General features: G+C 34.5%; 1 protein-coding gene across 1 annotated transcript in view; it reads left to right on the forward strand.

The window, feature by feature from the left end:
• Window positions 1-1,528: 1,528 nt before the first annotated feature.
• The window catches only part of Rme-8 (receptor mediated endocytosis 8), an 84,050-nt gene continuing 58,029 nt past the window's right edge, over window positions 1,529-27,549 (forward strand). Inside the window, exons 1-11 of the mRNA XM_071587281.1 lie at window positions 1,529-1,889; window positions 1,974-2,049; window positions 2,374-2,677; window positions 2,879-3,088; window positions 8,946-9,088; window positions 13,426-13,719; window positions 15,313-15,439; window positions 17,725-17,847; window positions 18,763-18,977; window positions 22,448-22,676; window positions 23,512-23,667. Coding sequence (XP_071443382.1) covers window positions 1,982-2,049; window positions 2,374-2,677; window positions 2,879-3,088; window positions 8,946-9,088; window positions 13,426-13,719; window positions 15,313-15,439; window positions 17,725-17,847; window positions 18,763-18,977; window positions 22,448-22,676; window positions 23,512-23,667 — 1,869 coding nt within the window. The 5' untranslated portion in view covers window positions 1,529-1,889; window positions 1,974-1,981. The remainder of the gene's footprint in view (window positions 1,890-1,973; window positions 2,050-2,373; window positions 2,678-2,878; window positions 3,089-8,945; window positions 9,089-13,425; window positions 13,720-15,312; window positions 15,440-17,724; window positions 17,848-18,762; window positions 18,978-22,447; window positions 22,677-23,511; window positions 23,668-27,549) is intronic.

Raw genomic sequence — 27,549 nt, forward strand, 5'->3', positions numbered from 1 at the left:
CACTTCCTATTACATCACTGAATTTAAATAATGTTGGACCTGTACAATTTCAAAATGTAAAAATCATTCACCTTGAATGGAATAATTTATTGATGTGAATGATTTTTATGCACATTGAGGCAAATGATTCTTAATCTTTGAAATTGTTGCAGCATCTCGTGAAGTTTCTTTGAACTCTGCTTTGGTACTCTTTATCCCTGTCTGCAGTATGTTCCAGTTAGGTTTAATGAGGGTCACCACGATGGACCAAGAGGACTCGGTGGGCAGGCCTTTTAGGGCTCCTTCTCCTCATTCAACAGAAAACTACTCGTAGCAACCTGCTTCTCCAAGGGCCCCAGATTTAAACTAAAGTGTCTCTGGATACTTTCAGCTCAATTCTAGCCCTGTGTGATTTTTTTGGAAACTGCAGCATACAGAAAGGAATTTTCTCACTTGCCCCGAATATTGAATTGTCCCGTGCCAATATAGCACCAGATAAAATCTAGTCTTGCATTGACTGTCTAGATGATTTATCAGGTTATTGAAATTTATTGTGTGATTCAGTTATGAGATGCATGATGGTTTGAGAGATTAAATTCGAATCATATTCTCTCTATCCTACCACAGTGTGACTGAAACTGTTTGTACTATGGCATTAAGGTGGAAAATCATTAACAGTACATTGCCACCATAGCTATGATCCAATAAGGGAGCGCTTCTCAAAGCTGATTCATTGGGAAGGTGATGTTTTGATATTATTGGTACACTGAAGGCCTTACTCCTACAAAACAATGAAGCCTTGCACCTGAGAGGTTCATCATAAGAATGAAGCGTAGAGATAATATGAAACCATCTGTGAAGGGATTTCCGTAAAGAAAGAATCCAGTGAAGAAAGGTGGATACACTATCAGGTTGGCAGCATGGTAATCAAGAAAGTTCATTCTTGGTTGGAAATCCTTAAGAGATTGATTTTAATTTTTATCTAAAATGTAAAATATGTACCGATGTTAGAAGTTGTATAAATAAGTTGCTTGTATGTTGAGTATACTCCTTTCAAATGAAAAAATAAATTTTTATTGTGAATATAAATTTAAAAAATGCTGTATCACAGGTAGTACAATTCCTGGATCTATTGGTGAGAGTAGGTGCCCATATTTGACCTTGGCGGAATTTATTTTAAAATTGAAAACAGGATATTTATCGTGATTGCTAACGTTAAAAGTTTGGTTCATTAAAAGATAATTACCGGCAAGCCTAATCGTGCTTGGGATGCTCACTTTGTACAACTTAATTATCAATTACTTATATTTTAAATGATCGGTAAACGTCAGGATTTTAATGTGTAGAACCAATTTAAAAACTTGGTAATAGCAATAAAAAATAAAACATTTTGGATCGATTTGTATTTTAACTTTGCTCTAATCGAAAGAGGCATTGAAAATTTGAAGCATTCATAATAGTTGGCGGTAACAGTGAATGGCGGAAAAAACAAAACACTTGCGTTAAGCAATAGGAGAATGTACACCCCTAAATGATAGCGGCAGGGATTCTTTGTCAAGTGTTTGAGAGTGATACGAAGATGACAGTACGTGAATGACGTATAGTTATTTGCTCTTGTGCGAGGAAGTGCTGGAGTTAGTATTTTTCTATGCGGATTTTTTAGTGCTTGAAGTGTGAATTCATTTGATGTAATTATATTAACACAAAACGGAGGAAGTTGACGTGTGCCATAACTAATTAATGACAACCGCCCACTTATTTACTATGCTGATATCTTTGTTTGATGTTAAATGACCTGCAAAGTTGTGATCTTCGACGGAGTATATAATGTATTTTCTCGTAAGAAAAAGGAACTTTTGTGATTCCCTCTGTATGTAATTGTAATTCAGTGGCAAAGTCAACATAAACAGGTAAGTAAATCTTTGACATATTTTTAAATGGCCATTCATCTTTATTATTAAAATAAATGCAAGTACAGCATGTTATTTCGGTAGCCGCGAAGATGATGCCAATTAAGGATAACCAGGATGTGGCCTGTTTCTACGTCACGAAACATTCCTGGCGTGGAAAGTAAGTTTAGTAAACAATAATTTGGATATAATTTAGATGTATTTTATCTTGGAATTTCTTTAAAGTCCGTAAAAATCATTCTTGTGGACTTCTATTTAGTCATCAGACTTACATTGTGCATGAAAAGACCCTTAAAAGAAGTTGTCAGCATTTTATTGACGTTAAGAAATTCCATAGAGATTAAAAATATTAGATCTTAAGACATTTTTAGCGGGCATGCTAAATGCTGGTTTCATTATTGTGCTTTACATAGCAATAGTTTGTGTAACAGTGTCGTTGCTAATATTAATGTTGATTTCATGGAGGTTTTTCTTATTGAAACAGATATAAAAGGATATTTTCCGTCGGAACGCTTGGGATCACTACTTACAACCCTAGTAATCTTGAAGTTACAAACCGGTGGTCACATTCAGACATCTTTTCTGTTTGTCCTACGCCTGGAGATGCATCCGAATTTGTGGTTGCAATGCGTCGTAACAAAGACAGTGGAGGGGGCAATATTGGTGGCGCAGGAAAAGCACATTCAATGCGCTTTTCCTCAGAACATCGGGCTCAAATATTGTCGCAAGCATTGCGATATAGACACCTGTTTGCTACTGCGGATCAAGCAGCCATTAAAGCAGAGGCAGTGAGTAAATGAATTTGATTTCTGTGGTTATTTTGTATTATTTCCGGAGGGAATGTAATATCCCTACTCTTTATATTTTTACCAAAGAATATATTCTCCACACAGCCCTGTTGACCTACAATAAATCAACTTCCATTCACAAACACAAAACATGTTACTATTTATTTTATATCAAAAGTCTCACTTTTATTCATTTTTTAGCGAGACCATTACAATGCATATAAGTTGCATTGGTCAGAAACTCGTTTGCCAGTAATGCTCAGGGTTGGTGCAGCCTCTTTGGACCAGCTGGACCCAACTACCAAAGTACTTCTGGCTTCGTACCCTTACTACAAAATGGAATCATTGATAGAAGTTTCTGGAGAACAACAAGGAAGCTTTGTTGTGGTTGCTGGAGGATTTGGCAGAATGGTAAAAGCATAATTTTGACTAGTTAGTTGCTCAGATTTTTATCAGCATGGCAGCTAAACTAATACTCATAGCATGACAGAGGTGATGTGTTGTCATGAGGACTGTGGAGCATTGGTGCCTTATGATCATGGCTTGAAATGCTAAATCTTATGATTTTTTCATGATAAAAAAATCATAAGGTTGAGGTTTTAAATAAGTTTCAGGTTAGGGCATGTCTTACCTAACTCATTGCAAACTAGCATGATGAGTGAGGAATTTTAGTTTCCAAGTAAAATGGCAAGGGATAAGTACACCTCTAATTTGGTTGAATTTTAAACCATTGGCATGGTGAAACCATTGAGTAGATATTTCAAGGCTCATTAAAATTATTGGCATTTTTTCTAATTTGTCTTGAGATGCCCTAACAGAAAGCTCCTAGAAGCCATAGGAGGACCTACACTAACATTGTGTTGTGATCAAGTTGGTCATTTTTTTCATTTTGTATTTTTTTCTTTAGTCAGCTGCTGTCAATTCATGCTCAGAAAGTTATTATGTACAAATGGCAGCAGTGAACATCTTCTGTTAGATACTGTGTTTTTTTATAAATTATGTTTACAAAGCTGATTTACCGATTAATTAGCATCTTACTGTTTTTCAGTAGTTTACTTCAAAGGGAGAAAGTATACATCTATTTTGATTTTAGCTAATGCCAACTCCGAGTACTATTTACAGAGGGGTTTCCTGATATAATTTTCTGTAAAAATATTTGTAATCTAGCAAGAAGAGTGTATTTTGAGTTTACCTTGGAAAGGCCTGGGGGCAATAGGGCATGTTGAAAAGAGACATTATAGAAATAAAAACTGAAGGAATGATACTGCAGCTCCCATTCTAGGGAAAAGTCAATAGTACCACCGACTCTAGTTATCAAGGCTAATGGGTTTATTACCTTATCATTGTCGCCTTGGCTTAGGGTTACAAAAAGTTGAAAAGGGAGGATGCCAGATACTCAAAGGACCTACAATAAAAAAAAGAGAACTGGCAGGAAATCCCCACATAAGCAGTCTTTTTATAATGATAATAGTTTATTTCATGCTTGGACCCCGACTAAATTTCAGGCAATAATGCCGTATATTTTTGTAAAAGACGACATTAAATCATAACTCATCACAATGACTCACTGCGAATCTGCATTGACAATGAAAACTTCCCAAAATAGTGACTTTTGGTTTTGAGATAAGTAATTGTATTTTGGAAAAGGTCATTGTGACCATCAATTTTTAAAAATTCTTTCAATGTGTTCAGTATCACCTACATCATTCAGGGAATGCTTCATCACATCATCTCTTTGACCAGTTTGTCTCAATTTTGCCAAAATAAAGACCTCTTATCTCTCTGTTGGCCTCTTTAGAGGGGGAGTATGTCTAGATCTCATTGAGGTATTGAAATGAATAGCATGGAGTAAGTTGGGTGTTACGATGGAAGCTGTTAAAGTATTGTGTTAAAGAAAGTAGTTTTATGTCTGCTCTTTCGTGGAAGCAGTCTTTACTTGGAGTATAGATTGATAGCGTATTCTGGGCAGGGAAATATAAATATTTTGACTGGTAGGTGGGCCACTGAAGAATGAGTCAATATTGGTTCAGAGAGAGAGAGAGATGTACAGTACCAGTGTTTAACTTGGGAATAGACCATGTTTTCACAATTCATATTCCCCTGTCTTGTTGGCCCAGCTTTAGTGCCATACTTGGATTTTAGGTACCACCGCCTTCTATTTGATGCGCAAATCGTTTTTCATTTGCCTTAAGGACATTAAGGGCCAATTTCTCAAAGCTACAATTCAATTTACAATTCTTAGTAGCTTGTTCTTGCTGGTACTTCTGATGGAAATAAATGTATTTGGGTATTCATCGTGCCTGCTTTTCAGAGAATACATGGTTTAGAATAATTACTATTGCATGAAAAATAATTTTCCAAGTGATTTTAAATATACCTACATGTAACTTTGAGAAACAGGCCCCAAGTGAAGGATCGGATCAAAGAAATTTGATTTTAGGCAAATAAGTTGGTCAGAAAAGAAAATGTTTAATGAAAATACCCATTATTATTGGCTCATATAATTGCATTTTTTTTAAAGACTGTTTTCAATGACAGCCTTAATTTTCTAGGTACAATAAAATTTTGTCTATGACTGCACAGTATGACTACATTTTTCCTTGCCTTCTATACTTTATCTTCATTTATTAGATTGAAAAGTTACCCTTAGATGCAGGCAAATGCAATCCTCGTGAGAAATAATTCTGTCCATTGACCCAGAGTAATGATAGTTCTATGGAGCCCAAGGTCATTGGTGTCATTTAAAGTTGGTGGGTAATTTGGTGTTGGTGATAGTTTTAAAGAGAGGAGGAATGGTTGGGTGAAACCCCACACTCAAAAAGGAGGGATTGCGACAGAAGACTCATTTGCCTTCAGGATTTGAACCCATGGAAAGAAATGGTAGGCCAGTACCCTAACCACTGTGTTTTCCTAATCTCCCCAACATTTCATAATATTGCATAAGTAGCTAGTTATTCAAATCAGAATGAAAACTTGGTTCAGATTTAAATGTACTTGTCTTCACTAAAGTTCTGTCCCTGATTAATGATTTTCCTGAAATCTGAATGTTTTCTTTTTCTTCAGATGGATGAAACCATTTTATGATATCATTCAAAATATCATAAATGAAGTATCATATACATTGACAGAGCCTAGATATTAAGGTATCATGTGAATGGAGATCCAGCATTACTATAGAGTAAAACAGAACATTTGGAAGCCATGCCCTCTGTTAATATCCCATATTGATATTTCATTGCAGTTTTCAACTGTTCCATATTCTGATTCATGCTCATCACTCAGAATTTTGCAATTTTTGGTCATTGTCATTGTATTCACACCAGTAGCTCATTAAATATGTACATTAAAATCACCTTTTTGGATCACTTAATAGCTTTATGTTATCCAACTTTACTCATCAAATCCTATCACTGCTTTTGCAATTACTATCCATTCCTCTCCCTCAAAGGAAAAATATGCTTCATACCTTCACCATAATTGAAAAATCCTCTTTAACTGTGACATTTCACTGAATCCAGTTTAAAGATTTTACAATGAGAGTGAAAAACTGTGAGGTTATGTGAAGTGTTTTTTTTTGGTACTTCTAGGCCTGCATTGTTAGCTTTGAGGATTTTTAATAATATTAAATGCTTCCTGTTTCGTTTTCTCAGCCCCTCTTATACTTCTTATTGTCATTTCTGGATTTTTCCAATCACTTGGTTTGGGTTTCAAGGTTTTGCTCTCAATAATCATTTCAGTGTATATAATTTGAAGGCATGATATTTCCCTTATCTGATTTTTTTAATCTTTATCTCATATATTTCATGCACATTATTATTCCTATGAATTCGTATTTCTGTTAATGCACCTATAAATGTAATTGAGTCTTAACGAAGTCCATACAATTATGTACTGTTCTATGGCAAATTAATCTATCTATCTGATCCTCTCTTGAATCTCTTAGATACAAGTCCTGATTCTGCTGTATATTGTAGGTGCTTCCAGAAACTTGAGGCCATTGAGAAACTATACAGTATATATGCATTATGTTTACCCCTTAGACAGTCTTGCTGTAACCACTCAACACTTTATCCCGACATGATTTCTCCAGAAAGTGAATTAAATATGGTGTGTGACAGTCATTTGGAAAGTAAAGATTCATACATATTTAAATACATTCCTTATTATTTTTAAAACCTACACTTTAATCCAAGGGATGATTTAATTTTTTTTACAGTGTAACCTTGCAAGCTTGTAAATCTCAGAATTGCTTTAGGAAAGTAAACTAATTGAAAAAATAATGAGAGAGGCTATCAGCAGGATTGCCCAGAATTTTCCTACTTAGATTTGATGATAATTATGTGTTATGATGTTGTCAGACTCTTGAGAAACCCCTAAACACCAAGCATGCCCTAAGTACAGAAGTAATATTGATTGTCTGAAACACTAAGAGTAGGAACAAATAAGCAAAAATAATATTTGACCTGCCATTGCCATGTAGTACCATTGCTGGAAATAGTAATCAGGAAACTTCAAATTTTGAACTTATAATTTTTATATATTTTATGAAGTTCATCTTTCAAGGAATGTAATGGGATAGTCCTTGGCTAAAAACCATAACAGAAGTAGGTTTATCAAGGATTATGCTGATTTGCATGGTGCTTTTGTGTTATAGTTAAGTTCATAAGGTTGAAAAGAAATCCAAAGTCTTAACTTCTTTGGTTGTTTTTTTTGAAGAGAACTGATGCAAATGGCAGCATCTGGATTGATTAATGCTGCATTGAAAAAAAAGTGGAGCCAAGAGAATTTTTCTCTAAACTTGACGCACTACTCTTCTTGCTCATCATACTTACACCATTCTTTATGAAATCTTAAACCCATGTTAGTATTCATATGAAATCTGTGCAGCTAAAAAGGGAATTATAATGTGGTGAAACCCACCTCTTCTCCATTTGGTAACCTCTCAGGCGGCCAAGATACCAATGTCCTGGTGAGAGGGAGACTTATGCTGGCACCCTAAACTTTTCTCATGCATGATTTTTTACCCATGAAATCAATCCTAAGCAGTAGATAAATATCTCTCCCTTCTGCTCCCTATGCTCTCCCTAGCTTTTCCCACAAACCTCATTCTTTGCTTAGACTTTCCTTATTTTATTGTTCTATTTTTTCACTGTCGTTTACTTTGAGTATGTATAGGTATATCCTTGATTTACATATGTGTTTGTATGTATGGGTGTATATATGTGTAATTATATGTACAAGGTCTGCTCAAAAAGTATCTCAAATTTTGAATTTTCGCAGGTTGCGAACCAGTAAGTAGTGTGTGTGTGTTTGTATACTTTATTTTCCTTTTCTTTTTGATGTGCAAATTTATGCTAAATGAAAATGTGTCTATCTATATGTATTTATGTGTACGTATGAATGTAACTATAAGTTTTATGCCTACAATAATATGTATACAATGATGGGTTAAATGGAAGAAGGGTCCATTAGTTCTCAATTTTGCCTAAATAAAAACCTCTATCTATCTGTCTATCTTTTCAATTCTAGCTGCATGATTCATAAATATCCCCCATGGTCTATTTACCCCTCTCGCACATTTTGTCATTGTTACTTCCTTTGTGACTGGATAACCTTGGATAATTTTCCTTGTAGTGAAGAATAGAATAGGAAGAAAAAGGATACTCTTTCATCAGTGACTCCAACAAACCCCAAAGGAAAAGATGTGAGGCATTTCCTCAAGAACTGAATCCCTAGCTCTTTAAAATTACAGAGTGAATTTCTCAAGTGTTTCCTAAAATAGGGGTATTCTTTCTTGATTGGAGAAAGTAGTTTTGTATGATGATTATTCAGGCTCAGCTGTTTAGATGAGTCATTAATAATATGCCGTTGTTTCCAAAACTACCTCTCACTGATGTGCTGCCTTGGATAATGATTGAAACTGATAAATATTAATTTTGCTACTTAAAGTGTTTGGTAGAAATACTTGTGGAAATATTGCATCAGTATGAAAAAGGATAAAATTTATCAACTATCTAACTTAGGGACACGCTTATTACTGCAGTTCCCGAAATATTATCTAAGAGAGTGCCCATGCATTAAAATTAATTATTCACCCTTTGTTTTGATATCTCACTGATGATATTTTATTTTTAAACGTTTTAATTGATTAGAAGATGCTTTGGTAGACTTAAATTTTAATCACTAGAAAATAGTTTTTGTCAAGAGATACATTTATCTTTTATAATCATATTGTGTAGAAACTTAATTGGAATTTGTTCATTTTCAGCACCTTTTCACATCCAACCAGTCCAAAGAAATAATGAATAAAATAATTGAAGCTGCTCCATATTACAGTGGTGTTCAAGTTAGAATTCAAAGTAGTCCAATTACACCTGACCATTTTAATGAGCACCGTCTTGGAAAGTACAGGTGAGTTTTTAATGTTCTGTATTTTGTCTTATTTATTTCATTGCAATATGCATTAAGTATGGCCAAATATTCACCAAAATTGCAATATGCATCGCCAGCATCATTTCCATGAATGATAAGCAATGTTTTCCAAAGATTAAAATTACAAACCACACTAACAAAAGGCCTTTTGAATAAGTCATACATGAATGAAGTCACCCATAATAGTGCCAGCTCATGCAAAAATGAAATGAGGAGATGAATGCTAATGCTATGTAGCAAATGGGCATAATTGAAAAACATGCTCCCCTTGGCATGTTCAATCAGATTTACTTTCCACACAAAATAATTTTTTTAATATTCTTGTTTCACCTCATTAATTGTAGATTATAATCATTTTTAATGTGTGTTCGTTTTTCATGCTTCCAAATGCATTATTTTAGAGGTTTCTGTCAAAATGACCTAAATGGAATCGGGTGTTTAGCTGTCATAAATTTGCTGTGATGATTTCTTTTTATGTTGAGTTTCAAAGTAATGTTTTCAAATTTGAAGAAACTTGGGGAGATGCCGCGACAGAAACTTTTTACAGAGTCATCTGCTAAATGTGCATTGCAATGCAACAATTTCAGAGTGTAAAAATCATTCACCTTGACTGGGATTTTAACCCATATGTCTGGGATGTCTGGCCAAGTGCTTTAGCTAGTTAAGCTACTGAGGCATCCTCTTACACTCTTAGATTTTGGGGGCTTTAAAGGAACAAGATGTTGTAACGAAATACCATTCATACAATGTCACAGGCATTTGTAGTCATGGATGATGTGCCGCAGTCCACGAGTTTTAAAGCCAACTTTAAGCACTAAGGTTGTTTCACACTGTCAAATTCCAAGAAACTGCTGGAAATGCCACGACGGTAACTTTTAACAGAGTCATCTGCTTAATGTACATGACAAAACAACAATTTCAGAGTTTAATGCTTTCAAGTTATACAATCCTAGTCTGATATGGGAAAGGGGAAAAGTCATCCTTGCAATCCATCAAATAGGGCTAGTACTATGTTTGTTGACTCCTCATTCTACCTGTATCACAATTTTACTAGAGCTGATTCCAATTCCTAGCTGTTCTGAAACTGTGAAATTAATATATATTTATATTGAATAAAAACCTTTTGAGGCTGTGGAGTTGCTAGGCTCTTGGATTATCGACTGAAGATAGATAAGACACATAAGGATTAGAATGGTGACCCTTACTTTATAATTAATCAAGTGATGCTTGTGATTCACAAGTTTCTGAGAAATACTTGCTGATAAAAGTAAGTGAGTTCTGTAAAGCTGAAAATGAAATGACTATTCATTTATTATTGGTAAAGCATTGCTGATAATTTACCTCAACAGGAGTAAAAAACACTTCATCAAGTCAGCACATCTATTAAGTCTCCATCTTCCAATAACACCCCTGCAGTGATGGACAGGCTTCAAACCACAAATTATCACATGATTAATATGACAAATTGGAAAAACAATTGTGACTGCCCACAACCTAAAACCAATGGTATACATTAATGAAAACAGAGAGTTGCATTGATGATTAATATTTTTTACTCCATAGCCAGCAGCCCAAATTCAATAAATATATCTTGGGATTTGGACCCTTAGTCATTGAAAAGCAGTCTGAAGGCAAACTCGATGAATTTTGTGTACATTGCTTTGATTGATGACTTCCTTTTCAAAATGTTCACTGATCAAATAAACCTGCATGCCACACCAGAGCTGGTGCAAGAGCCAAACATATCTTCATCCACAATTCTGCATCAGTTGGAGTCTTCAAGCATAAAACATTTTTTTTGCCTTATCACATGTTTTTGTTGGTTAAAATGTCTTTAAATCAAGGATTGCTGGTATCAGGATCCCTTATTCAAATATCAGTTTGTTCCAATTTTCATTTCTCAGGATAAGTTAGATAATTGTGAGAAATAGTCCATGTTGCCAGGAATGAAGATTTTTCAGAAGGAAATCGATTACATATTGTCGAGGGTCTTGTCGGAACACTGATGGAACATTTTGTATATGTTAACTACCCAACCATATTGGTATGGCTTGGTAAGTTATTTATTTTCTTCAAGGTAGGCTAATACTGTATTACCATTGAAATTATGAGGCATAAATAAAAATAGCATCATACTGTTCAAGTTGTCCATAGAGTAAAATTTTTCTCCGGCGTAACTTTATGGAATCTACATAGCATTTTGAATTGAAATGAAAAATTTTTATGGTAAATAAAATGAAAATTAAACATAAAGATTACAAAGTCAATAATTTCATTAATTTCAATTTGTCCACAGAGTAGTGCTATAAATTTACACTAAAAATGAATTTGAGAAAAAAGGGCGGATGTAACAAACAGGGTGGAAAGAAGTAACAAAAGAAGTGGAAAGTAATTGTTTGTAGCAATTTTGAATGATGTGCATTTGTAATTGGTGCAATAACGTTCAACTTGGTAGTGAAATTGTTAGACGATAAGTGTTGTCAGAATGTCCTTGCAGCAATTTTATTGTTGCTGTCAGTGTAACTCATTTAGATTCTTCCAATCAATGTAGTACACTTTTATGATTTACTCCTATGTTGATGCACTTGAATCATACCCAAACATAAAATTTTGAACTCTCATCTATTGTTAGTGTAAATATGAAGTGCTCTTTTCGCTGGCATTTGAGGAACCAATAAAATGACATTTCCCCTCAATAAATCTAGTTCAAGTGTAATAACAATTTTTCTGTGTAAAATAAAAATGAATTAATTTTTATTTGAATTGAAAAGAAAGTATTATACTTTCCAAGCATAATAAAGATAGTTTTTTGGCTCATTTATGAAATGAACAGCTTTATATGCGTTGTGTATTTCATCATTCTAAGAGCATCTAATATAGAGTTATTTAATTGTATGGTAAGATGATATTTTAATAGGTAACAAAAATTTCATATGCCCACTGGTTTGCTTTAAGTATTAATAATTTTTTTTTTTTAATCGGCTCATGCTTCATAAATTAACTGTTCCAGACAGTTTAAGCATATAGCCTGCATCAATGCCCTCATGGAGTGTGTAATCCTGTATGCCTTAATTGTGGGGGAAATAATTAAAGCCACTCCTATTTAATCAAAAGATGTTGGATGATTTAGTATGTCAATCCAAAACAACCTTGATCTTATTCAGTATCACCATAGGAAAAGGTTATCAGTTATGCTGTGAATAAATGCTTGGTTTCATAGACTTGTGAATTTCATGAAATCAGTCTAATTCCCTTAGATAATCACTACTCAAATCGAAATGCTCCCTGTTCAATGGAACAATGTGCTAATCATTTCATATTTTACATGATTAGTGTAAAAAGTATCAAGAAAAGTTTTGGAAAAATAGATTTATTTCAGATGTTGCTACAATGCCTCAAAATTCTTCAAATAACATCTTTTTAGCATCAGCATACTTTTGCCAGTGGCTTTTACTTGACTCAAAGGCTCCCTGGTTGGCAGATTCCTGCAGGTCCTTCAGGGTATATGTGTAAGTTTCTTTGACAGCACTTGGGGTTCCATGGTGATGTCCTATGAGGGAGATTTCACTTTTGGGATTAGGAAATAGTCTACTGGTGCCAAGTTGGGACAGTAAGGGGGTTGGGGAATTGTTGTGATGCTGTTGCATATGGTTTTTGCAAGCAGATACTCGACTCTGCTCTTGGTCATCCATCAAGACCTTTGGGATAAGTTTAGCACACATCTTTTGCATTGCCAAATTTTCAGTGATAATGGTGTGCACTATCATTGTGTCAATGCCAATATGATCTTCGATCATGCGCACACTTAACCAATGGTCTGAATTCAGTACTTCACGCATACATAAGGAAAAAATTGTTGCTGATACTTTTTATAAAAACCTAGTACACCACATTATGATGTATGCTTTTGCTGAATTTGCTCGTAATAGAAGATTTTGCATATTGCTTTGCATATTTAATTCACTTGAGGCAAGAATGCCGATAATAATGAAAAATAAATTATTTCAACAAGTGCCTCATGTATTGTGGATAATAATTGTGAGAATATGACCAATCAAATTATCTGTTGACAAAAGTTTGTTTTGAAAATGGAGGCAAAAGATGTTCTTCGTGTTTTTCTTCTCTCCTTCTTAAGAAGTGGGGACGGGGTCATGTTTCCTCTTTCCCTTGATTCCTGCATAATGGGTTGTTCAAGGGTTGTTCATAGTTTAAAAATAATTTTTGTGATGCCTTCTTAAGGAATTCTTAATGCTTTACTAGTGTTACCCAAGTTTGTATTAATGTATTCTTAATATTACTTGTATTTGTTTTTACAGTGGAGATGAGCACGTTACATCTGTATGTGAGTTCACAGTCCAGAAAGTTGCAGCTGGCGAGGGTATGGCTGGTGGCGAACTGTTGGAGGGTGGTAAAAGACATCTTGAGCCTCAGAAAAGAACACTTTGTTTGACTGCAACTTGTATAGTGGAACGTGATCCTCAAACATATGCTGCTGTGACACTCAGACCTCTCTCCTCAATATGCTCTATTGTTCGCTCACCAGAGAATCCACAACTTTTTGCTCTTGAATATGATTGTGGTCAAGTGCGTTCATATATGGCTACTGACAGGTTTGTATCCAGTTAATGACTATGATTGATCCATATTTATAAAAAGATAAATGTATGCCCTGTAAATGTTTCATGAGTCCACATTCATATCTAGGAGTGTTCCAGTGAGAAGCAAAAGTGTTTCTGTGTTTCATACATGAATTTTCTGCCTGGTTTTAGTGTGGTAAACTAAAATAGGTCTAAGGAAAAAATTTCATAGGGCTTATCAAATTAACAATTCATAAAAAATAATTAAAAATATATATCTATTGTAAGTGTGTGAGCTGGTCATCAAGTAATGGATAGGCATTCATTGAAAAGAAAAATTAGTGTATAGGTAAACATGATTTTATGCTTTATGAGAAATATTAAGTATTATTAATATAAAATTTAAATAAGTTGTATAATCTTATTTTCATCAATTATTTACATCCTTGTCAGCCCCACGCTGATTTTTGCGGTCATCATTATTCCCTTCAGTTTGTATAAAATATAACTTTTATCATTATTTCTGTTTTATTTAATGAGTGTCTGCATGAAAAAGGGTAAAATCTAAAATCTGCAAAATATTTTTCAATTAAGGCCTTGGATCTTCAGAAAGGCATTCTTCCTGATTTAACTCCTCTATTAAATTGGAATTAATGTCTAGGGACCACTACTACTGTGCACTGTAGTAGTGAACACACTGAGTATGTACGCTCATAAACGAAATATTTGTGCACTTAACTAGAGTAATAAAGAAGAGCTTGCAAAACTTTAATAACCAAGTATGCTATATAACTATGTAACCTGTGACAAAAGACATTTTATGAAATACAATTGTATGACTTACAACTACTCATTTATATAATTTCATGTGTACAATTAAGGATTATAAAAGATGGCATGGGAAAGAAATTAATGGGTTAGAAATAACCAGAATTACATATACAGTTACTGCATGTTTCTCTGTAGCAAAATTAGTTTTATGGGCAAAGAATTTTCATTGGTGTATGAAGATCACATGAAAACCAAGGTTTATTTATAAATCTAAAAAATGAATTTGATATAATTAGGCTTTAATTTTGTGAGGCATGTACCAATTACACATGCAAAATCAAGTTCCTTTGTAGAATTCAGCTTTATTACAGTTGTCTTGTCTAAATATTTATTGCTCTGAAGTAAAAGTTATTTTTGGGTTGTATACGAGTCGAAATTTAATGAAATTAATAGATAAATAATCTTTCTTCATTGGATGTATAGTATACATTTTGATGGATACTGTCAAATAGTGCACCCATAAGTACTGCATTTGTTTCAAGTTAAAATTTTTGGTAAATAAAATATTTGAATGCCAAATTTAAATACCTTTTTTCTTAATTTTTGAACTCTATGGATAATTTTGCGCTAATTCTTGTATTTTAAATGAAGCCCAAGTAGTTTAATGGAGCTTAACCAATTATCACAAAATGATTTCAGTCTTAAAGTTTTGGGTATGTTCATTATTAAATTATGAATATTTCCCAATTATTGATACTTCTTGAATCAGAAATGGCCATAAAATTTTATTCACCTGGCATTTGCTTACATAGTTTTTATGATACATTTTGAATTGATATGCTTTTAATTTGTTAGGGATTCACTCCTGGCAACACTTCTGGATGCAGTCCGAGCCTCCGGAAACCGTGATGTCCATGTCAGAATGGGTCTTACTCCAAGAGGAAAGCGACTGGGACCTTTGAATCTTCCTGTGGATGAGGAGGTATATATAGGTTTGAAAAACTACGGCCATGGCATAGCAATACAATAAAATAATGGTAATTAATGTGGGTAATATTAGTAATTTTTGGTTGCCTTATAGCAGTTAGGATGAATTTTATAATTTGGCCCCATAGTTATTTTGTATAATTTTGTGATTACCCAAAAGTCTGTATTATTTCATCCTATAAAAATCTCAGAACAATTTACTTACTGTTATGGAATGTGCTGTTGTGCTAACTCTGTTTGTTCAGGTTTTCATCATATATATCTACACAGGGCACTCATGGTGCCATAGGTCAACATTGATACCCGGCATATAGTTTGCTGCTCTAGGCTTCACATTTTTCTTGAATCTAGGATCATTGTAATTTAACTCATTAGCAATCAGATCATGTCAAGATTTATGTGGCCACAGCATTCAACAAAGTGCAATGCTACTCTATGAATGTATTCTTGATTCTATGTATCCTCTTATTGAAATTTTGATTCATGTCAACCATTGTCTTTTTTGCAGTAGTCTTTGCACAAATCCTGTAGGCCAAAGACAGAAATTATGCTTTTTGTTATTCCTGAAGAAGTAGTAAGGAGTTATAGCTTTATTGTCATCTGAAATACTAATGCATCTTAGAGTTTTATTTTGATCACTTAATGCACAAATATGACATTACATTGGCAGAATAAACAGTTTTCTATTTTACCTGCAATTACCATCACCTATGATCTTGGGTTTATATATAGTTATATCATTCAAGATATTCTAAATCTTAAGGGGAATGAGGTAGTCTTGTGGGTAATGATTCCCAGGGATACCCCTGGGCATCCTCAGCTTCACCTAAGCTGTGTGTATTTAAGAGTACCAGATCATTCAGAGGTGGCACAGGGAAAAGAACTGGCCCTCCTACCCTAATGTGTCAATTTTACATACTGTTGGGCTTAGTACATGATGAGCTCTGCCGTCACCTATCAAACCAACCTTCAAGTCGATAAGTGTGGGTATGACAAAAATGCTGGCAAGCATGTTGGATACCAGGAATTAAATACCTAAATTGCATGCATGTTATTTCATGCAATATTAGTATATTTAGCCATGTGATAATCAAAATCATTGAAGGGTTGCTTGGCATTTTATGTCTCTACTTGGGTTCCCCATGTTTCCTGAATGAAGTACAATAATTTTGTGGCTCATGTTATTAATTCAAACAAAGCATTTGCTACCAGGAGTCTTTCAAATAACACTTAAGTTGAATTGCAGAAAGGACAAGAACTTAAGTCAGGAATAATGACAAAAGCCCCAAAATTTCAGAGAGTAATAGGACGCCTCGGTAGCTTAAGTGGCTAAAGCACTCGACCGGATATTGAGGGATCTGGGTTCGAGTCCCAGTCAAGGCGAATGATTTTTACGCTCTGAAATTGTTGCATTGTCATCTATGTTTAATATATAAATGAATAGAAATAAAAAACCCAAATGTTAATCAGCATCTGCTAATGGAATGAGCTTAAAGAGTCAAAATTTTTTGGGGTAATTTGGTGAATAGCGCAATGTAATTTATTGAAAAAACAGAATTCTTTACTTCCTTGTTCTTACAAACATGGTGTGCATATCAATGTCTGTACACCATTATCAGGGGACTAGTGGAATGTTTTATGTGCTTGAAAAACATTAATTAGTACACATGCTGTGTATGCATATGTGTTGGAAGGCATGCACTGTTTGTAAGATTAAATAGTTGGACATTGTCACCTGTGTTTTCATTCATTTTTAATGTCATCCATCTAGCTGAACGCATCTTGGATGAGAATTCACTGTGAACAGGACATGTATATCACTTCAGAAACAAAGGAAAGCTTTTCGGAGCCATGAGTAAAGGTCACACTGAAGGAATTCCCAAGGAAAAGCTCAAGCCAAGAATCTTGATTGATTAAACTTCATGCAGAATTGTACATAATCATATCATGTCTGTACTGATTGTGTATATTTTATATCTCAATAGAAGGTTTCTTCCTGTTTTGAAATACTGTGGGCTAAGCAAAAAATTCCATTTGAGTAACTTAATGTGCCTCTTAACTATAATCCTGATTTATCAGATTTTTGTATTCTGTGTAGTCTAATTTTCACTATCAAAGTCTTTTTCCATATTTTCTATTTTCTTTTAGCTAGTGTACTGAGTTCCTCTTTTCATTTTTGTTGCCACTACGAATCTTGCATGAGAGTGAGTGAGATATAAGAGAAATTTCAATTAATTTCATAATAGATATTGGTAAAATATTTTTCTTTTTTATTTCTAGGTGGAATCTATGCATTTGAGATTTCTACAACAACCTCCTGGAAGGAAAACATTTGCTGAAATGGTAGAACGATTTAATGCCAATGTTCCATATAGTGGCCTCATTCATTCAGTAACTCAAGATGTAAGTTTGTTCATTATTATTTATGTAAATTTGATCTCCCTTTTTGCCCGAGAAAGCCAAGTAATTATGTAAACAGAAACTAGATGATATTTTTGAAGCTGTAGTAGCAATTGGAATAGGTGACCAGCTGCTGGGGTCACTTGTGCATAGGTGGGTAATTTAGTTAAGGCAGAACTTTCAGTGAATGAGAGGGAAGAGAGGAGGGAAACCCAGCATCAGCATTACCCTACTCCAATGAGATGTGCCAAGGAGTCCTCAATTAAATGTCCCATCCAATGGCCAGCACACTCTACTCTAAGTACTCTCATCATTGCATTCTTAACTAGGGTTCAGGATACCTTTGAAAATTTCTATCACTGCCGGGATTTCAACTCAGGCGCCGAGGGTGGGAAGCCAATGCACTAGCCACTGCGCCATTACTGCTTCAGGCTGTAATGTTATTTTTGCTCACCGGAGTTACATTTACATGCCATAAACCATATTAATCATTGCTATAATTTGGTACCATCAATAGATTGTGGCAATCAAAACTTGATAATTGAACATTTTACTATGCTCCAAATTAATATATATTTTTTTGGAAGCCTAATGTGCTTTTATTGTAGACTATTCTCATTTTCAAATATCTTCAAAACCGAGGGGCTTCACCAAGATTTTTTGGAGTGGATAACTTCACACATGACTTTGTAGACATACACACATGCTCTGGCACAATTACGTGTATGTAAATGTTATTCTTAATATTTATGAAAACTTTCATTGAAGCATTCAAAGCAGAAAGTCTAATAGTAAGTAATTAGAAGAATTTCAAACTGGAAGAGTAAGAAATAGCATATAGTGAGCATTTGTGCCTTAGCAGAGCCTTAATAGCAATTTCTGCCCTATGTCATTCGTGTTTTCTTTCATATTGGATAGGGGTTGCTTGCTGATAACAAGGAGAAGAAGATCACAGCTGCATTGCAAGCTCTAATGCAGAGGGCTGCTAATAATCCAAGCAGTCCTGGTGGAAGTAGTAATACTGCAGAATTGTCAGACCCAGCAGCCCTAATGGAGCTCGAGGCCCAATTTCATGCCCTTCGTCGCTTAGCTGCTTCTAAGGTTGGGTTTGCAGCATTTACTAATCTTACAGGGTAAGCTCTTTATTCTATCTTCACAAAATCTATTTTAACAATATTGCTCATTAAAAAATAGTATACCCCTTTTGGATTCAAAAGCATAGACCTGTGGATTTCGACCATGTTAAACCAGTCACCTTTGTTATGGATCAATTTTAAAGTGTCAACTCTGAACTAAATACATACCATAATTCCATGTGTAACATGCAGTCTTCTCCACGCCTTGTTTTTTGGAAATCCAAATATTTTTAGCTATTTATTACCAGGTGTCTTAATGCGCTTAGCCTAGAAACGTTTGCAAAAATGAAAACTAATAATTCTGTGATTTATTGAGTAAAAATTGTCTTATTCTGATCCCTATTAGGTGTAAATAATTCCCATAATATTATTCTAATTGTCTTGAAACACAAAGCAAAATATTGCATATTTTCTGTACAGATTAGTTAAAATAAGTTTACAATGAGATCCTAAACCATCACAATGGCCCTTGACCCACAAACATGTCGTTAACCTTGAAATCATTCATGTTTATCGAGTATTGTAAATTTTTTGTGCTTTACTCACTTACCTGAAGATTTCTCATGGCTCGACTATGTTCATCATAGCAGTTAGTATAGCTGTCAAAGTATATATGGCAATCTCTCCAGCTGTATTGACGTTGGTACAGCAGAGTGCCAATTATCCATGGTAATGGAGGAGAAAGTGCTGGTGGATAATTGAAAGTGAAGGATAATCAGAGATATATACAGTCTGGATTATTTTGGCCTATTTCCAGTGGTATGTTTTATATGTCTGTTAAATATCCTCTAAGATTATTAATTTACATTACTGCTAGCTCAAGTACCCATGTCTCATCATTATGCAGAAAGTTAGGTGTGAATGTTTATTCATACGTGGTATCACTGCAAAAATCATGCCAATCTTGTTTCCTTAGCTTTAAAATAAATCAAGTGGTAGTATTATTTATTATAATTATTATTAATATTATAAATATTATATATAATAAATAAATATATATAAATATTAGTAAATTATTTATCAGAAGTTCTGGTGATCATTGCAGAAAATTTATAGTATTAAAAAAAGAAAAAACAGCCCCACAGATTTGGACTTGCATTGTAGATTAAGGGCAGTTTGGTCCAGGGTGAAGATGGTGAAATCAGCCAATATTTGGTGGTGGTCATGGTTTTTTGGGATGCATGTGGAATCATCAACATCTATGACTTGGGGAAACAAATGATAAGTGGAGAGTATTATACATCGTTACTGCACGGGGTGAGCGAAGAAATCAATAAAAAACGTCATTTGACATAGAAAAAATTACTATCTTCCATCGAGACACTGCCCAGGTACACCTGTTCAATTTACTTGGTGAAAATTATGGAATTAAAGTTTGCATTATTGAAACATCCACTGTGTTCAACAGATTTGGCCACCAGTGACTTATTATTTTCCAAACTTGAAAAAATAGCCTGGGAAAATGATTCAAATTGAATGAGGAGGTCTTTGCCAACATAGATTCCTATTTTGTGGACCTTCCAATATCTTACTTTTTGGGTGCCTCAATAAAGCTGGAGAAATGCTGGGAAAAGTGCATCAAGCTTAAAGGAGATTATTGAAAAATTTTCAAACACTACCCAGAATAATTTGTTTCTATTTTTTCCCCAAGGACTTATTGAGTGACCCACATATCTATGCTACCACCTATCTAGACAATATGGAAAACCTTGAAAAGTGAGGAAATTTATCTAGGTAGAAATTTATTTTTATCTGGAAGATAATTTCAAATACACATCTAGATGATTCAAGTCTATGATGCTTGGAATTGGTTTATTGGTGGTGCTGTTAATTCAGAAAATGGGATAGGGCATGTAAACAATAAATACAGGCCTTTTTAAACTATCTTTCTGAATGGCATTCAATAGATATAGAAATAAATGTATGCATTCACCCACTTGGATAGTGCTGACACAGAGCAATGCTTCAGAAGAGTTATAGTGGAATGTATGTTACCCAAGTAAATTAATCGATTTTAGAAGTAAAAACGTTTTTGTTGGATTAAATGTCATGAGCTGCATTTAGGTGAGAGAAGAAATTGAAGTGGATAGGAGTGGAGGGAAGGTCTCCATTAGGGACCAGCAAATAATCCACCCTTCAGATAACTGGACATTGGATATTCCCTATTGTGCCCTATTGTCTGTTCATTATGCTTCAGCAAGTTGTCATATATGGATTGTGACTATTCAACATGAATTTTTCCATGGAGGGATTTTCAGTGAATGCAAATGATTTTGCTAAAAGTGTATTTGATAATTGAAAGAGATCAAGGCGGCAGTTATTGGCCATAGAAGGGAAGTAGTTGTTTGCATTCTCCTCAGCATCGAGAAGCAATCATGTAACTAGGATTGCTTCTGGAGGCTGAGGAGAAAGAATTTGGAGGATATATTAGCCCAATAGGATTGCATTGAATTGTGTTCACCATGTCTTACTTCCACATTTGTCTTCAAGTGCTTTACTCAAAAACAGTTTCCAAGTTTGTTGCTTTATTCTAAGACAACAATTGTTTACAGTTTTTTTGGTATGTCAACCAGGGTATCCCTTGACCTAGCAACAAGTTGGCAGTGAGTATTGCTGACTTAGGCCTTCTCCTATGCCAGATCCTTTTTCAAGTAGCTTCACAGTGCAGTACCTAGTTCCGCTTGCTAATATACAAAATTTTATGAAATTATTTACAGTATCTCTCGAGTCGGTCACTCGATCTTTTTAGTCAATCCACCTTTTATTGCCAGGCATAATGTAATAGGGAGGAACTATATTGGCACGAATATTGGTGAATGCTCAAACTTAATAAATCTTCACACTATTTTTCTGCACAATGATGAGGTGCAAGAATGTAGATAATTGATTATCAGTTCTGTGAAATTTTTGGCAGAGTGAAAAGAATTAACTATTTATATAATCAAAATGAAGAAAAAAAGCTAAATAATGCACTAAAAGGTTTCTGCCAGAATAGGATTTGTCTCTGACTGAAGCCTTGAAATTTTTATGTTTATAATGATCCATGATTTTCAATTATCCACGTGTTCCTTCCCCTCCATTGCTGAGAACAACACTCAGCTGTATTTAATTCATAGTTTCTGAGAATGAATGGTGAGTTTTTATGAGGTTAGTAAAATACCTGCTTTATTTTGAATACTGGAAGTATAATAAAATAATAGGTTTTGTGTAGTGTTAATTACTTACTGGATTATTGTATTATGTAGCACTAAAATTCAGGGCAGTCACAGTTTACCATTTTCATTTTATGTTATTCTATGTACTTCATAATTTCAATAATGTATAAAGTAATGCAAATTCAGATTATGAATCGTTCCATAAGTGAATAAATGCACAGAATGAGCTATATTCATTCACATTCTCTTTTTGCATTCTTTCCTCAATGCATTTGGAAGCAAATTACACATTGGTTATGGATCCTTTTTCAGCTTCCGAGAATACATGGGTCGTAAAGTTGTATATGCCTTGCGTGGTGGTGAGGAGGGAGTTGCGCAAGCAGCATTGGACACAACCTGTGCTCTAATGCAACCCATGCACTGCCAGCATGTTCACTTGCATCAGCCTCAGGATATTCGTCAAGAACAACTCAATAAATCATCATTGCTTTCCTCACGTACCTTTCTTGGATCCTTACTAGACATGTGGACATCCCATGTGGTTTGTAAATTATTTTTTTATTTTGTGCATTTGAATTCTGTGTGCACTATCCCAAGTTTGAGAGTATTTTGCTGTTCACTATCATACTCACTTCACCTCTTGCTTCAAAGATTTTCTTTGTCTTAGATTAATCGAAATTTACCAATTAGAACTTAATTAAATGGTAAATTACTAATTTTTATGTAATATTCTGAAAATTATGCTACTTGGTATGAAAGGTATTTGGCGTACAAAATGTTCATATGTCCCTGTAATTTTCTCAAAGTTAAGTTTAAACAAAGCAACTCCCATGAATATTTTTTTTTCTGTATTGGTGCTATAGATGCAGATGTGTGTTATAAAGTTATAAGCAGGTCTTAATTCCAAGCTATTTTTTAGATTTCGCAAATTGATTCATTAAGTTTCATAATTGCATTATTTTAAACTGATAACAAGCCTTATGCTCTCAGACTGTGGTATTATTTCCTCTTAATTAAATATTTAATTTATTGTGTGCAACTGTGGTCAATGCAGCATGTACAGATATAATGTATGCCATTAGGCATTCAATTGAGATTTTATTAGTGCTGCATTATCATTGTGATATCAGTGGTAATTTCTTTTATACATTTAACTGCTTTTGCATGAAATTTTTACGGCCGAGTGGATGACTAAGTCATATTTTAGAACCCAGTTTGTTTCATTTTCAGTTAAAATATCCTTTCCATTGCTAATTGAAATAAAATATCAGTATGGATTGATAGATATTATGCAAACCACTTTCTTGCATTTTCACTGTTATATGACGTATTGAAAATAATATTAATTCATTTTAAATTTGTTTTCTTCCTGACAGAGTCGGGGCACTGGTGCCCTTGTAGTTGCTGCTGTATTAGACTTCCTGACTTTTGCCCTCTGTGTGCCTTATAGTGAGACCACCGATGGAACACATTTTGATGTTCTACTTAAAATGGTGGCAGAAAGGGGTCGCTCATTATTTCGTTTGTTTCAGGTAAGCTACCACCATTTCTCCTTTTGTATTCTGGTTATGTCCAATAATAAACACCTTTTTTGTTAAGGCATTGTTTGAAGAAATATGGTTGTCTGAAAATTTTAATAAATACAAATAAAATCAAACTACTATTTCCATAATTACAAGAAGGGTGAAAAAATTGAGTGGTATTGTGGGTGTATTCATTTAAGCATTTATGAATACAAAATTTTGGAAAAGGTCATTGTTATTATGTGATTTCTCAGTTTGATGATAAGGTTGATATTCCTCTGATATTCTTTTAAAACTGGTGAACAAAAGTTGTATTAAGAATATTTCCTGCTAGGTAGGAACACTGTGTAAAGTAAGACAAATGGTATGGTCAACTATGCAATAGCAGATTATGTGAGGAAAATTAATTATAGCAGTGATAACGTGTGGAAATATGATGCATTGACAACATTTTTTATATCACTCATTCCATGCATGCACGTTGGGCCATGACACTCACGTGTGCCTGATATGATTACACATCAAACAAGCTGATGAAAAAGTAAGACACAAAACAAATCAAAATCCTTGTGCCTGTCAAAACACATTTCACTTCTTTTGGCCAAACATCAATATTAACAACGCTGCCATCCAAGGTGAGGACTTAGTGAGTAGTTTTCAGGATGTGACTGTTAGCGTTTATATTTTGCGGTCTCTTCTTTGAAGATAAATTAAACATTTTTAAACTATTTAATTTCATAATGAAAATTAAGAATCACGGTGTAGTTAAGTGCATCACATAATTGGTATGGATGCTGGCATTAATTTTAATACAGGTCCATCATTCTCTTATCAATATTGATTTTATAACCTGCTAAATGCCTACCATGATAATGTCTTAAGGAAACCATAGACTCTTAAAACATAAAAATGGAAATTATTTCATGATAGACTCCAAAAAGGTCACAAAGTATAGATTTTAGTATTAATACGAAGCTTCTATTTCCAAGTCAGTTGTCACACCACTCAGTTGAGAAACTCTGGTGAGAGTCAGCAGTTGCTTAATTTCTCAAAAGAATTTGAGATAAAATGTGGAAAGGGGCCAAAGTTTTTGAAAAAGTTGGGATTTTGATTTGGGAATCAGGAATATAATATGGGGATCAAAAATTCCCTGCTCCTGTTAGTTTTGAGATTACTTCTGGTTTGCCATAGACCATTGTGGATGCAAGACCTTCAAAAACTGAAAAAAAAGAAAAAACTGAAACTATAGTTGGACTAACTTAATTGATACTAGTGGCAGGTAATGCCTTCAGGGATGATTTGCAAAAAAATTTGTAATCGAATTCCAAATAAAATGTGGTTGTGATATTTATGGAGGCTCTCATTTTCCATTCCTTGGGATTGCTCTGTGATTTTTTAACCCTGGGAAGTACATTTTTTCCATTTTTCAGCTATATCTATAAGAGTGGTACAATTATAGTTGTACAACAACATGAAACTATAATCAAGTGAATAGTGGAATGTATTTTTCTCAGAAAGCTAAACCAATCTCGTAGCAAGGAAGAAAAACAAATGACTGGGAAAGGATGAATATGGACAAAGGATTGCTGATGTATGGATTCATGTTCATTTTATGATGCCAATTAAAATAATACAGTGTGATAGTAAATGACTTATTTGTTGCATAGCAAAGCTCTGTATTTGCTCGACTTAAATGAGAATAAGGAATTCTCAGGGCTGCCAGGTGAATGTAAGGGATATGATAGTGGGAAAGTAAGGATAGTACAAAAATGTTTAAATTATAGCATTTGATGCAATTGACAACTTTTATTTATTTAGCCAAAGTCCGAAAACAGTGCTTTTTAGCCTTTGCATTGGACTATTAACTGTGAAACAATGGAGAAGAGTACAAACACCCAAGCCCTAGGTGGAGGAAAAACCATCCAGGTGGGAATTGAACCCGCGGCCCTTAGATTGGCAGACGAGGACGTTACCCCGCCACCACCAAGGCCGGCCAAATTTTGAATTTGTGAAATTTGGCCGGCCTTGGTTATCGATGGGAAAATACGGTATATCAAAATTTCAAAGCATTTAATCATCTTCACAATTGTAATGCTATGAACATTTTGAGGTACTGGGTATAGAATAACATGGATAATCTGCAAAACGGACAATCGAGCGTTTACTGTAATGTTCATTTGGAAAATAGGAATCTATAAAATGACTGACCACCTGGGGATATCATTCAGCTGGCTGGTCAGAAATTCTGCTGATGGAAGAGATACAGTGGAGGATACATATCTAATACTGTGTCAAAACCGGTAGTATTATAAAGTTTTTTGTGAAAAAATACCAAGTTTATTTATTCAGTGAGGATACTTGTTAATCCAACTGGGTGGAGGACTAGGCCACATATTTTGGTTTATTCCACCTGCTCAGTCGTACAGTTTACCTAGCAACAAATTATTTCTACAATATTTGGGAAGGGACCTTTTGTAGCTGGTCATTGCTCTTGGTCATCATTTGCAAGTGAAGAGTCTGATTAACGATCAGCTGGAACCTTGGAGAAGCAAGTTTGAATATAAAGCTGGTGGTACCTACTTCAGATAACAGCAAGGCCAAACATGTTTCAGCCTTTGAAAAAAATCATTTCTCATAACGAGGGAATGTTACTGAACCTACTACCAGCTTAGCTGTAACACCGGTGAGAGGTAGTCAATTTGCTAAAAGGTTGTGATGGCACAGATTAAAAAGATTATTGGTCCAGCATTAGCTGTTACAGCTGTGGGCAAGAGTGAAGCTTTTATTCTCATAAGCAATATTATATAATTACATTCCTCCTATTAAATTTTTTTGAGGTAAATTGGTCCACAAAATGGCTCTCTGAGTGGGAACTGCTGGGAAGGGAACATCAGTCTAAGTTGATGAACATAATTTGGTGAGGGACATAAGTGATTAGGAAGCTGTAAATCTAATGGGTTAAGTTTCATAGGTGTGATTTAAGTTTATTTGGAACAAGCAAAATCTGGTAGACTGGGGCAAGCAACTGGAATGACAAATATGGTTTGGTGTATTCAAGACATTACCTGAAGATGAAGGAGCAGTATTAGACATTATGATGAAGATGTAATGGGAGAAAAGGGTAAAGGCATGCTTGCAGTAATAAAAGAGGGCCACTGTGACGAAGATAGAAAGCCAGCTTATGGGCACAACGTTAGCGCAGGTCTGTATCCTGATATCCAGTCAATTGAAGAGGGCAAAGATGTATTTGAACAGCTGCTAGATGTCAGCAATGTTAGAGGGAAAGGAAACTATAATAAGGGGCAGCTGGAATGCAATGGTTGGAGAGGGCTTAGGAGAGAAGTAACAATATCAAATTTGAACTAAAAAATAAGGGGTTTGCTACTTTTAGTCAAATGTGGTAATTGATTAATTAAATTATTAGGCATAAACTTGCTCATGAATGGCCTCTATTCATTGCCTTCTAACCCTGGTTTCTTTCGTTCAAAAACTTGTTGGTGAAATGATAGTAAATTTATAATGTTTCCTATTACATTTTCAATAAAATCTCTCATTAATGACTTTAAAGGTACCAGATTTTTCAAGTTTTTTGATATGGAGCTCATTTGATAGTGTGTAATGTGGTTCATGACTTCAGAGACTTATTTTTTATGCATGAAGTGCAGTTGGCTGGCCAACAGTAATATTGGTTTTATATGTTGAGAGTGCCACATGGTTCGCAAGTTAGCTATGCTTGCAATACACATGTGTGCTTCCCATGAGCATTTTGCTACAAATGTGCCCTTTGTGTGGGTAAGTGTCAACAAATTTTGCAATGCCTGTACCTAGGTGGCTGGCTTAAAACAATTCTGATGCCTACTGTCTTCTAATAGGACAAAAACTTAGGACTGT

This window comes from Hetaerina americana, unplaced genomic scaffold (genome assembly GCF_022747635.1).
Source record: "Hetaerina americana unplaced genomic scaffold, ioHetAmer1.1.p SCAF_3, whole genome shotgun sequence".
Classification (NCBI taxonomy): Eukaryota; Metazoa; Arthropoda; class Insecta; order Odonata; family Calopterygidae; genus Hetaerina; species Hetaerina americana.